We start from the raw sequence: 11864 nt of genomic DNA, 5'->3' as shown, positions 1-11864 counted from the left end.
GGGGGGTTGTCCCGGGGCGGCGGGGCCGCGGCTCCTTCCGGCGGCAGGATGTGGCGGGGCCGGCCCGGATGCGGCGGAGGGGCGGGGGGGAACTCCCTCTCGGGGCCCGCGGGGGGGGGCCCACCCGCGGGGATTTTCGGGGGGGGGGCGGCACCGCCCCACGGGGGTGGGCACAGTCACACCCCCCCCCGCGGGGTTGTTTTGCGGGGGGGGTTGGGGGGGAGGCGCAGCTGCAGCCAAGAGCCCCGCCACAAAAGGGGGGGGACACGGGGGGGCAGCAGTGTCCCGCGCGGGTGGCTGAAATCACCCCCCACCCGTGGGGGGTTTTTTGCGGGGGGGGGGGGCGGCTGCTGCGACCCCCTCCTCCCCGGGCCGGGGGCTGCGCGGCACCGTCCACTGCTTTTCCATCCTTTATTCCCTTTTTTGAGGATTTTTTTCCCCAAAAATGGGGGGGGGAGGTGGGGGGAGGTGAACCCCGATGTCTCTGCCCCCCCCAAGTGGCAGCGGGGGGAGCTGCGTCCCGGGGGCGCCGAGCGGGGGGGGCCTGCGATGCCGCCCGCAGCGCTGGTGGCGGGTGAGCTCGGTGTCCCCCAGCCCGGCTTCCTGCGGGCCACCGGACCCCCCGCACCGGGCGCCAACGTCACGCCGCTGCCCCCCCCCCCCCCAAGCCCCCCCAGATGGGGGGCACGGCTCCCCCACCCCGGGGACACTGCAGTCCCCTGCTCCTGCAGGGCGCGGTTTCGGGGACCCCCCCGGCTGCTCGGCCAAGTGGGGGGGGGCGCGGGGGGGTCCCACGGCGGAGGGTGACCCCGGCCCCACGCGGGCAGCGCTGGGGGGCTGCGGGCAGGGGGGAGGGGCTCGCCCGGCTCCCCGCAGAGCCCGGGGGGTCCCTGCGGTCCCGCGTGGCCCCTGCCAGCGCCCCGTCACCCCCCAAAGCCCCCCCGTCACCCCCAAACCCCGAGCCCTGGTGGCAGCCCCGAGGCTGCGGCCAGCCCCTGCAGGCCCCCGAGCCCCCCGTGGGGCAGGGCAGGCTGTGCCGCCGTGGGGCTGAGCCGTGGGGCTGAGCCCCGGGGTGGGAGCGGGGGCTGCTGGGCCCTGCTGGGGAGGGGGGGGGTGGGATGAGGTGGGAGAGGCCGGGATGGGGCGGGATGGTCTGGGGACTGGGCAGGGTGGGGTGGGATGGGATGAGCTGGGACAGAATCAGACGGGGTTGGACAGGGTGGAATGGGATGGGAACAGGATGGGATACGGTGGGATGGGGACAAGATAGGGCAGGATAGGGCAGGATGGGGACAGAACAGGGTGCGATAGGGTGGGATTGCAACAAGAGAGGTCAGGATGGGATGGGGTCAGGAGGGGATGGGATAGGGACAAGGCAGGGCAGGATAGGGTAGGATAGGATGGGGCAGGATGGGGATAAGGCAGGATCAGATGGGAACAGGATGGGATGGGACAGAACAAGGTGGGATAGGATGGGATTGGAACAAGATAGGTCAGGGTGGAATAGGACGGGATGGGGACAAGGCAGGACAGGGTAGGATGGGATAGGATTGGAACGGAACAGGTCAGGATGGGATGGGGACAAGGCAGGGCAGGATAGGGTAGGGTAGGATGGGATGGGGCAGAATGGGGATAAGGCAGGTTTGGATGGGAACAGGATGGGATGGGACAGAACAGGGTGGGATAGGATGGGATTGGAACAAGACAGGTCAGGATGGGATGGGGTCAGGAGAGGATGGGATAGGATGGGATGGGGACAAGGCAGGGCAGGATAGGGTAGGACAGGAGAGAACAGGGTAGGGTAGGATGAGATGGGGCAGGATGGGGATAAGGCAGGCTCGGGTGGGACCGCGGTGGGATGGGACGGGGTGGGTTTGGAACACGAGAGGTCAGGACGGGATGGGACGGGGACGCGGCAGGGCAGGACGGGCCGGGACGCGATGGGGCTGGGTGGACGGAGCGGGACGGGGACGGACGGGGCAGGACGGGCCGCGGCGGGGCTGGAGTTAACCGGGTCGGGACGGGGACAGATCCCCCCTCCGCGCGCGGGGGGGCGGCGCCGTGCCTCGCGCCCCTGCCAGCCCCTCCCGTGCCGCCCTTTGTTTACACGGGCGGGGGGGGGGGGGGGGGCGGCGCCGGCGGGGGCGGGCGGGGGCGGGCGCGCGGGAGCCGCGGCGCTCGCACCAGCTGTTTCCCGCCTTGGGCCGCAGGCGGAGGCCGCCGGAGCCGGAGCCGCCGGAGCCGGGCCCGGCCGCCCCCCCCTCCCCGCCCCCCCCCGGCATGGAGTACTTCATGGTGCCGGCCCAGAAGGTGCCCTCGCTGCAGCACTTCAGGAAATCCGAGAAGGAGGTCATCGGTGGGCTCTGCAGGTGGGGGCGCGGCCGGCGGGCGGGCGGGGGGACCCTGGCGCCGGGGAGGGGGCAGAGGAAACCATCTGCGGGTTTGGGGGGGGGGGGGGTGTTTATTTTTTAGGGGGGGTTTGTGTGTGAATCGATGGGGGGGGGGGGGGGGGGAAGCGCAGCGCGGCCGCCGCAGCCCCGCCGCCCGCACGTGGTCCCGGGCGCGCACATGGGGCCGGGCGGCCGCGAGTGGCGGGGAGCGGGGAGGCGCGGCCGCCCCCCCCCCCCCTCCCCCGGCGGAGTGGGTGGGTTTGTAGGGGGGGGGGGGGGGATGTTGGAAATGGGGGGGTCCGGCGGGGTGGGGGGGTGTGTGTGTGTTTACTGCCGGGCCTGGCCGTGACTCTGCAGCCCTCCCGGAGGAGGCGGGTCGCGGCCGGGGCTGCCGGGACATGTAGTGCGGGGCGGCGGCGGCACAAAGCCCGCGGAGGCGGCGGGGGAGCCCCGGCGGGTCGGGGAACCCCCCCATCCCCTTTCCTCCGCCCCTCGCGGTGCGGCGGGAGCTGCGGGGCCGCGCAGGGCCCCAACCTCCCCCCGCCGAGCCCCGCCGTGGGGCCTGGCCCGCAGCAGCCGGGCCCCGCCGCACGTGTGGGGCCGCCCGGCCCTGCCCCAGCCCCGCGCCTGGGCCGGCTGCACCGGGATCCCCGCCTCGGTCACTGCGGGGGGCTGGGGCCTGGGGGGGGGGGGGGAGGGAGGGCGGCCGGGGGCCTGGGGCGGGGAGGCGCGGCCCTCCCTCCCGTTCCCGGCGTGGGGCAGAGATCCGGGGGAGCCTCGCGGCCTGTCCGGCGCCCCGAGCTCGGGGACGGCCTGCCCGGGAGCTGGGGGTGCCGGGGACACCCTGCCTGGAGCCCCGGGAGCTGGGGGATGCCCTGCCTGCACGCTCGAGGGTACCCTGCCCGTGAGCTCGGGGTGCTGGGGATGCCCTGCCTGGAGCCCCAGGAGCTCGGGGACATCCTGCCTGAGAGCTCGGGGTGCTTGGGAACGCCTTGTGTGCACACTTGGGGTGCTGGGGATGCCCTGCCTGCAAGATCGGGGTGCTGAGGGACGCCCTATCTATAGCCCCAGGAGCTTGGGGTGCTGGGGGATGGCCTGCCCGTGAGCTTGAGGCGCTGGGAATACCCTGCCTGGAGCCCTGGGAGCTGGGGGATGCCTTGCCTGCATGCTCGAGGGTACCCTGCCCGTGAGCTCAGGGTGCTGGGGATGCCCTGCCTGGAGCCCCAGGAGCTCAGGGACATCCTGCCTGAGAGCTCAGGGTGCTGGGGACACCCTGCATGCACACTTGGGGTGCTGGGGATGCCCTGCCTGCGAGATCGGGGTGCTGAGGGACTCCCTGTCTGGAGCCCCAGGAGCTTGGGGTGCTGGGGATGCCCTGCCTGGAGCCCCAGGACCTCGGGGACATCCTGCCTGCGAGTTTGGGGACGCCCTGTGTGCACACTTGGGGTGCTGGGGATGCCCTGCCTGTGAGCGGGGGGGTACCCTGCTGCAGGCGTGGGGACACTGTGCCTGTGACCTCAAGGAGCTTGGGGATGCCCTGCCCGCATGGCCCTGCCCACCACCACAAACCGCAGCATGAGTTGGTGGCAGCGGCGGACACGAGTGGGCAGAGTGGGGCATCTGCCCCGGGCCCACCGAGCCGCCAGCCCCATTGCCGGGCAGTGGCTGGCTCCGACACCCCACTGGTTTTGTTTCCCTCGAGGTCTGGGCGAGTGTGATGTCGCTGCCAGGCTGTGCCAGCGGCTGCCACACCACCGGGGCGGGAAGGACCAAATTCTCACCCGACCCAAACCCCGCGGCACCAGCAAGGGGCTGGGGACACCCCAGGGGCTTCTCTCCTGTGCTAGGGCTCTGGCGGGTGCCACCCGCTCCCCCTGCCTCTGTCCTGCCCCAGCCCTGGTGGAGCTGGGTGCCAGGCTGGCTTCTGAATCCATGGGTTTTCCCCCCCCCCTTGCCATACTTTGCTGTCACTTCTCAGGTCTCTTCCCAGGAAGAGCCGCCGGGGCAGGTTGCAGGACGTCTGCCGGCGAGGAAGCAGGCTCTTCCTCCTTCCCCAGTATTTAAGAAACCGCTTCCGCACTGCCCGGTCCTGGGCCTCTCCGTCCCATTCCCCTTCCATGGCGGCGGCTGGGGGTCCGACATCCTGGAGCGGTGCTCAGGCCACCTCCCCAGCCCCACTAGGCATCACTCCAGGGGACAGACCCTGTCCGTACGAAGGGACAGCGTCCTCCAGACCTGCTGGAGTTTGGCACATTTTGGGGACGAGTCTGGGGCTGGTTTTTGGCAGGAGCAGGGAGGTGGGCGATGGCAACCGCTGGATGGGAGCCCTGTGCCACGACCCCGCCGCCAGCAGCTCTGGGTCTGCGCCGCAGGCGGTTGCTCCCCATGAGTGGGGCAGACCCCCAGGCACCCAGCCCAGCTCCGCACCCCCAGGGAGCTGCACGGGAGGGACCCAGTGTGGCAGGCGCTGGCTCCTGGTGCCAGCCTGAACTGGGACGCAGCCTCGGCGGCTGGGGACAAACGTCTTCCCCGTCCCCCTGGGCTGAGCTGGGATTCTTCCCCGTCCCCCTGGGCCGAACTGGGATCCTTCTCTGTCTGCCTGGGCTGAACTGGGATCCTTCCCCGTCAACCTGAGCCACGCTGGGATCCTTCCCCATCCCTCTAGGCTGAGCTGGGATCCATCTCTGTCTGCCTGGACTGAGCTGGGATCCTTCCCCATCCTTCCAGGATGAGCTGGGATCTTTCCCCGTCCCCACGTATCTTGGAGGAGCCGTGGCACGTTCTCCAGTTGCAGCAGGCCGTGGGTGGACTGGGAGCCTCTGGGCACGCAGCGGTGCTGTGAGCAGGGCTTGGCTTTGCCACTTAGACCCCCGGGCTCCCAAACCTCCACGGTTCCTCCATGGCCTTGCCGGGAAGGTGGGAGGGCAGGACCCTGGGCTTTGCGTTCCAGCCTGGTGTCGGCATGGTGCTGGGTGGGATGGCCCCGTCTCCCCGTCCCGCAGCCGCTGGGCACCTGGGCGGGAGGCCGAAGCCCATCTTATCTTGCCTAGCGCCGGCAGCCCGGCACTCATGTTTAGTCTTCGGTGCCTCGCAGCATCCCCAGCGCCGGCGGCCTGGCTTGCAACTGGTGGGTGCTGGGTGCTTGCATGCACCCCAGAGAGAGCTGCTGCGGGGAGGAGAAATGGCCGGCGGTGTGGCAGGGGCTGCCGGTTGCGCTGGTTTGGCGTAACAGCCAGCTATTGCCCTGGCGCTCAGCTTCTTAATTGCTGGTGCTGGCCCGTGCCTGGTGGGCTCCCCATCCCTGCGATCCAGAACCCGTGCCAAGACCCGGAGAAGCCGGACCCCCACAGCGGTGGGCTTTGCTCAAGGGCCTGGTGACCTGGACCCACCGGTGTTGGCCTTGGCCGGCCGCAGCCCTCCCGGCCGCTGTCCCCGCTTGCTGCCGCTGGCGTCGCCGGCTGCGGGAGGCATTGCCCGGCCCATCTGCGGGGCGAGGGCGCGGGGGGCGAGGAGGCGGCGGCAGGAAGCAGGCAGGAGCTGCGGCTCAGGGTGGGACGGGGGCTTCTCTGCCGGGAGCTGTCATCTGGAAGCCATCAGCAGGGCGGGAGGGAGGGAGCTGCCTTCCCGGGGCCACACACGCCGGCTGGCCCCGCGGGGACACAGCCGGCCGGCCCACGGCCTCCCTTGTCTGCCTGGGGGTCCGCGCTGTGCCCTGCCTTCCCCTCGGCTCCCCTCACCCAGCTTGCTGCTGGTGATGGCACTGGGCAGCTGGTGTCTGAGCTGGGGGGCTGCGGCAGGGCTGCCGTTTGGCTGATGCATCCCCCGGAGCTTTGGATATGCTGCCGGAGAAACCCCCCCACCCACTTTTGTGTGTGCCAGCACCGCAGCCGTCATGCCCCCCGTGTTCCCCATCCCGTTGGTGGCTCAGCATCGTCATTGCAAAGCGAGGGGGGGACATGGCAGGGGTGAGCCAGTGGCAGGGGTGCGGCCCCCTCCTCCCTAACCCCCAGCTCTCTCACAGCTTGGCTAACATCCCCTTGACTCCGGAGACCCAGCGGGACCAGGAGCGGCGGATACGCAGGGAGATCGCCAACAGCAACGAGAGACGGCGGATGCAGAGCATCAATGCTGGCTTCCAGTCTCTGAAAACCCTCATCCCACACACGGACGGGGAGAAGCTCAGCAAGGTGAGTGGGATGGCACCGGGGCTGCAGCCCTGCGGGTCGCAGGTGCCAGTCCTGCATGTGGGGGCTTTCGGCGTTGCTTGTCAGGCAGGACAGGGCTGTAAGACTAATTGGGAGTGTTTGCCTGTGTTAATTCAGCAATGGAGGTCTCTCCCTGGGAGGTTTCTGCGGTGGGAGCGGTTGTTTGTCGCAAGCCTGGTGTCCCAGAGCGGGGTGGCCTGCGCCGGGGTGACGAGGTGGCCCCGCTGCAGAGGGGAGGGGGTTGAGGAGGTGGCGCTCAGCAGCCGTTCGGGTTCCTGAGACCGGTAAACTGGAGGTTCACCATGGTGGGAGACCCAGGGGTGAAACGGACCCTGGATGGAAATGCCGGAGCCAGGCAAGGAGCAGTGCTGCTGCCTCCCGAGCCGGGAGGGAGCTTGGCAGGAGGGGGGTCTGGGGGGACGCTGGAGTCTCTCCTGCCTCAGTGTCCCCCCTCCCTGCTCTCCTGCAGGCAGCCATCCTCCAGCAGACGGCCGAGTACATCTTCTCCTTGGAGCAAGAGAAGACTCGGCTGCTGCAGCAGAACACCCAGCTCAAGCGGTTCATCCAGGTAGCGCCGGCCTGCGCGGCCCAGGGGCGAGAGGGGACGGTCCCGGCTGACCAGGGAGGGGACGTTGTCGCTGTTCTTTGGGGTCGGGGCAAGACCCTCTGCCCTAACAAGCCAGGGAATGGAGATGTTTTGCACCCTCCTGGCTGGGCAGGGGAGCCCCGTTCAACCCAGCACCCCTTACCTGGCAGGGGGAGAAGGGCTGGGGTCCCGTTTCCCATCTGGGGTCTCGGGGGACAGCCCGGTGGCAGTCCCAGCTCTGGGGTGGCCCAGTTGAACTGCCCTGGGTGTCACGGTGTGAGAAGTGGGTTCGCACAGGGCCGGAGGGTGAGGAGGACCAGGAGGGTGGGCACACAGGGCGCGGGAGCCTGCCCGCCCGCCCCCAGGCTGCGTCGTCCCTGTGGATGGAGGTTTCGACCTCGTGTGCTGCCGATGTCCCCAGGGAGCCCCTTCCTTGCAGGGGGGTGGCTGAGGGGGTGGCGTCACCCAGATGTGGTGTGGGTCAGGGGGAGAGCACCAGGGCTGGCCCCCGGCCCCTGACACTGCGTCCCGGTGGCAGGAGTTCAGCGGCTCCTCCCCGAAACGGCGACGGGCGGAGGATAAAGACGAGGGCATCGGCTCGCCGGACATCTGGGAGGACGAGAAGGCCGAGGATCTGCGGCGGGAGATGATCGAGCTCCGGCAGCAGCTGGACAAGGAGCGCTCGGTCCGCATGATGCTGGAGGAGCAGGTGAGGCTGGGAGGGCCCGTGCGGTGCCGATGTGGTGCCGGCCACACCTCGGGACCCCATGCTGGGAGCAGGCCGGGCTCCCCACCGACGTTGGGGCTCTCTGGGCGGCAGGTCCGCTCGCTGGAGGCCCACATGTACCCGGAGAAGCTGAAGGTGATCGCTCAGCAAGTGCAGCTCCAGCAGCAGCAGGAGCAAGTGAGGTTGCTGCACCAGGAGAAACTAGAGCGTGAGCAGCAGATCCGAACCCAGGTGAGTGTGCCGACGCTGTCCCGGCCCACCCGTGGGGGCCAGGCGGGGAAATACAGGGGGTCGGGGCGGTTCAGTAATGTGCTTGGCACCTCCCGTCCCTTGGGGCTGGCTGGGACAGGTGGCAGTGTCCCAGCAAAGCTCTCCTCCTCAGGGAACTGGGAAAGGGTCGGCACGCAGCCTCCCCATTGCTCGGGGTGGGGGGCTGCGCTCAGGGGCACCTCGTGTTTCGAGGGGGGGGGTGTGGCGTGGACCCTGCCGCGGCAGCTGCCGAGCGGCTCTGTGTCCCGGTGCAGAGGGCTTTGTATGGGGAAGGGTCGCTTTTGGGTGGGCAGGGATTCAGCTTGGTGCTAGCGAGCCCATGGCTTTCCAGGGCTGTGCTGGGAGGTGCTGGATGCGGCCGCCCCCAGCTCACCCCGCCACGGCACTGTGTCCTTCCCCACTGGGCTCTCCCCACCGGGCACACATGGAGAGCAGCTCCTGCTCCGGTGAGCTGTGGTCCTGCTCCAGCTCCCACAGGCACGTTTCCTCGCCCTCGGGGCATCCGTCCTGTCCACGGGCAATGCCAGCTGTCACAGTGACACCACCAGCAGCGGTTGATGCAGGTCACGCTCCCCGTGCTGGAGCGGGTGGAGGCCAACCCCATCTCTGGAGGGTTCACCTCTCACTGGGTGACTCCTGCTGAGTTTTGGGGACCCACCAGACCACTCCCTGCCACCGCCAGGCTGGGAAGGGGGGAACGGGAGAGCTGGCAGGCAGCACTGCCGGGCAGACGTGGCAGGGCTGCAGGGACGGGAGCCTTCGCCTTTTTCCCTGTCACAGCTGGATTTGCCAGCGGTGGAGGGAGCCTTACGCCAGCCTGGTGCAGCGAGGAGGCGAGTGCGGTGCTGGCACCCAGGGCCACGCCGACCTGGGGAGCTTCGAAAGGAGGGAGAAAAACCAGCTTCCTCCCTCCTTTGGCTCCTGCGGAGCTGCGTCCCCACAGGATCCCTGCCGGCCACCTCCCGGGGAAGTTCAGCCTATTTTTAGGTGAACTCTCCTTAGCCTCCTGTTAGGGCGGATCTTCCCATCCGCTGGTTTCACGAGGATCTCCGAGGGGTGCGCCGGGTTCCCGGCTCGGCAGGTTGGCGCGATGGGAGGGCTGGCACTCGCCTCTCCCTGGCTTAAAAGCCTGAATCTTTCCCCCTTTGGGATATGGGAATCCTCAACGTTCCGCTCTGCTAGAGCTGAGGTGGCGGCAGCTTTCAGTGGTGTTCTCTTGCGTCCGTCCGGGACGGGTGAACCGGAGCAGCCGAGCTGGTGCTTCAGCTCTTACGGGCTCTCAAAGGAGTTTGGGCTGCTCAAACAAGCGTGATGCGCTCCCCGTCGCCACCGTGCCCAGGTCCCTGCTGACCGGGGCGGGGGTTTTGGCTTCTCTCCCCAGCTCCTGCCGTCACATGCTCCCCCAGCGCCCACCCACCACCCCACCGTGATCGTTCCAGCGCCGCCTCCCTCCCATCACGTCACCGTGGTCACCATGGGCCCGTCCTCGGTCATCAACACAGTCTCCACGTCCCGGCAAAACCTGGACACCATCGTTCAGGTAAGGGGGACCAGGCAGGACGGCGGCGGGGTTGGCGGGTCCTCGGGGGGTCCCTGACCCCCCTGGGTGTGTGGGATGGGGGACGCGCGATGTCCTGACAGCCGGCGGCTGCCCTTGGCAGGCGATCCAGCACATCGAGGGGACGCAGGAGAAGCAGCTGCAGGAAGAGGAGCAGAGACGTGCTGTCATCGTGACGCCGGCGCGTGCCTGCCCTGAGCCCTCCGCCTCCGACACCGCCTCCGACACCGAGGGCAACGACAGTGACTCCATGGACCAGAGCAAAGAAGAGCCCTCAGGGGATGGGGAGCTGCCCTGACACCCCCCTGGCCGGCAGCCGGGGCGGGGAGCCAGGGCGGGGAGGGGGAAAGCGTCAGAGAATATGCTGAAATTTTTAAAAAATACAACGCGATTTGGGTCTCTTTTATGACCTTTTTCCAATACTGTAAAGCAGAGCGCTGGAAGCAGGCAAAGGTCACCCTTCAGCTCTCGGGGTGGGCTCGGGGCACAGTGGGACGGCGGGGGGGGTTGTTAGGGACGGGGATGGGGGAGTTGCAGCCCCTCACCCCTTTTCATCACCCCTCCCCCCCCCAAGTCGGCAGCAGCCCTGGTGTTCCTGATGGCGTTCCCTTGGGACGGGGCCTTCAGTTGGGATCTTAATTTGGTTTTTTCCTCCTCATTTGTGTATTTTTGTTTGTTTTGTTTTGTTTTTAATTAAATGTTCATTTTTAAGCAGGGGGGAGATGCCAAGTGACACGGCAGCAAACGCGGGATCGGCACCCCGGCTTCGGGGTACGACCAGCCCCTGCCACGGCTCCCGCACCCCGCGTGGGGCAGGGAAAACCCCTTTGGAGAGTAAAAAAAAAAAAATCCCGGGATTACGCCATCGGAGCACGGGCGGGGGGCTGGCACGTGCCACCCCCCCGGCCTTTCCAATGCCCGCATCCTCGGCACGGGGATGGCGGTTTGGGGGCTGATTTCCCACCCCCATCCCTGTCCCCCGCTCCCATCCCTCCTTTAAGCACTTAATCTGGTTCGCGGGGTCCGTCTGCTCCGAAGAGCTTTTCTATTTTGTGATTGTGTCGCTTGGGTCTGTCGTGGCGGGTGGGGGGGGGGGTGTCCCCATTTTGTGTATGTCCCCCCCCTCGCCCCTGCCGTCCCTCGCCCGGCTGTAGGGTTTTAGGCCAGTCGTGTGTAGAGCCTCGGTGGTATTTGGTAGGTTCCCTCCCAGCCGCAGCTGTTTCTTGGTTCCTTTCCCCCCCCCCTTTTTTTTTTTGTATTTTTTTTACGATTTTCAGGTCTTTGTGTTGATTGAGAAGCTATTCTATTTTGTTAAGAAAGTGGAAAAAAAAAAAAGAGGCTCGTGCCTTTGTAAAGAAACAAAATAAAGTTTGTACTTGGTTTTTTAGAAGCTCTGTCCCGGTGTGAACGTTTGTGGGGAGATGGGGACAGGGATGGAGCTGGCCCCTGCGGGACACCGGTCCCTCTCAGGGGACCTGGGGCTTGGGGGCGGGGCAGGGGAGCGCTGCTGGTGTTGGGACTCGCGGGCGGGGGGCAAAGGCAGAAGGATGCCGGCCCTGGCGAGGTTTCGTCCTGAGCAGCTGGGCTGTATGTAAAGGCTCAGCCCTGCCAGTGCTGCCCACACGTGTTATGAGAGCGCCGGGGCTCAGCTCACGGCTGAGATGGGAGGGGGTCTGGGACTGGTTTTAGTGAGGCTGCTCGGCTGGGAGAGCTGGGGTCAGGCTTTGTGTCCCCTACCCTGGGGATGGCACTCGTGGTGCCCCAGGATGGGGCTGTCCCCAGGGCTCGGGGGGGGGGCACCCACCACTCTGTGGGGCTGCTGGCCTGCTGCATGCCTCACGGAGGGTGCACCCAGCTCTCTCCATGGAGTTTTCTTTTTTGGGGCGGGGGGGCACCCGTTGTTTCCCATGGGGCACCCACCTCAGCATCCCCCACGGGCAGGGGTCTCTCGCTCTCCCCCTCCACACCGTGGCCCTTCGTGGGGCCTGGCTGAGGGCTGGCTCCTGTCTGCTCTCCTCTGCCATTGCCCCCTCTCTGCCACCCCCATCTCGGGGCCGGGGGCTCCCACTGTTCCCATGCTTGTGGGGCGAGCCCGGGTTGGCAGAGGGTGGAGTGGCTGTTGGTTCCT

General features: G+C 67.9%; 1 protein-coding gene across 1 annotated transcript; it reads left to right on the top strand.

Annotated features, from left to right (window-relative positions):
* Window positions 1–2229: 2229 nt before the first annotated feature.
* On the top strand, window positions 2230–11070 carry TFAP4 (transcription factor AP-4). Its single transcript, XM_075436912.1, has 7 exons — window positions 2230–2369; window positions 6412–6577; window positions 7065–7163; window positions 7720–7890; window positions 8002–8139; window positions 9560–9718; window positions 9840–11070. The coding sequence occupies exons 1-7, from the start codon at window positions 2281–2283 to the stop codon at window positions 10032–10034; spliced, it is 1017 nt and encodes a 338-aa protein (XP_075293027.1). The 5' UTR covers window positions 2230–2280; the 3' UTR covers window positions 10035–11070.
* Window positions 11071–11864: the final 794 nt, after the last annotated feature.

Source organism: Opisthocomus hoazin, chromosome 15 (genome assembly GCF_030867145.1).
Source record: "Opisthocomus hoazin isolate bOpiHoa1 chromosome 15, bOpiHoa1.hap1, whole genome shotgun sequence".
Taxonomy (NCBI): domain Eukaryota; kingdom Metazoa; phylum Chordata; class Aves; order Opisthocomiformes; family Opisthocomidae; genus Opisthocomus; species Opisthocomus hoazin.
This window is presented reverse-complemented; position numbering and strand designations above follow the sequence as displayed.

Coding starts and splice junctions, on each gene's coding strand:
- TFAP4 (XM_075436912.1), top strand. CDS start 2,281: ATGGAGTACTTCATGGTGCCGGCCCAGAAGGTGCCCTCGCTGCAGCAC. Junction 2,370..6,411: donor GTCATCGGTGGGCTCTGCAG/GTGGGGGCGCGG, acceptor GCTCTCTCACAG/CTTGGCTAACATCCCCTTGA. Junction 6,578..7,064: donor ACGGGGAGAAGCTCAGCAAG/GTGAGTGGGATG, acceptor GCTCTCCTGCAG/GCAGCCATCCTCCAGCAGAC.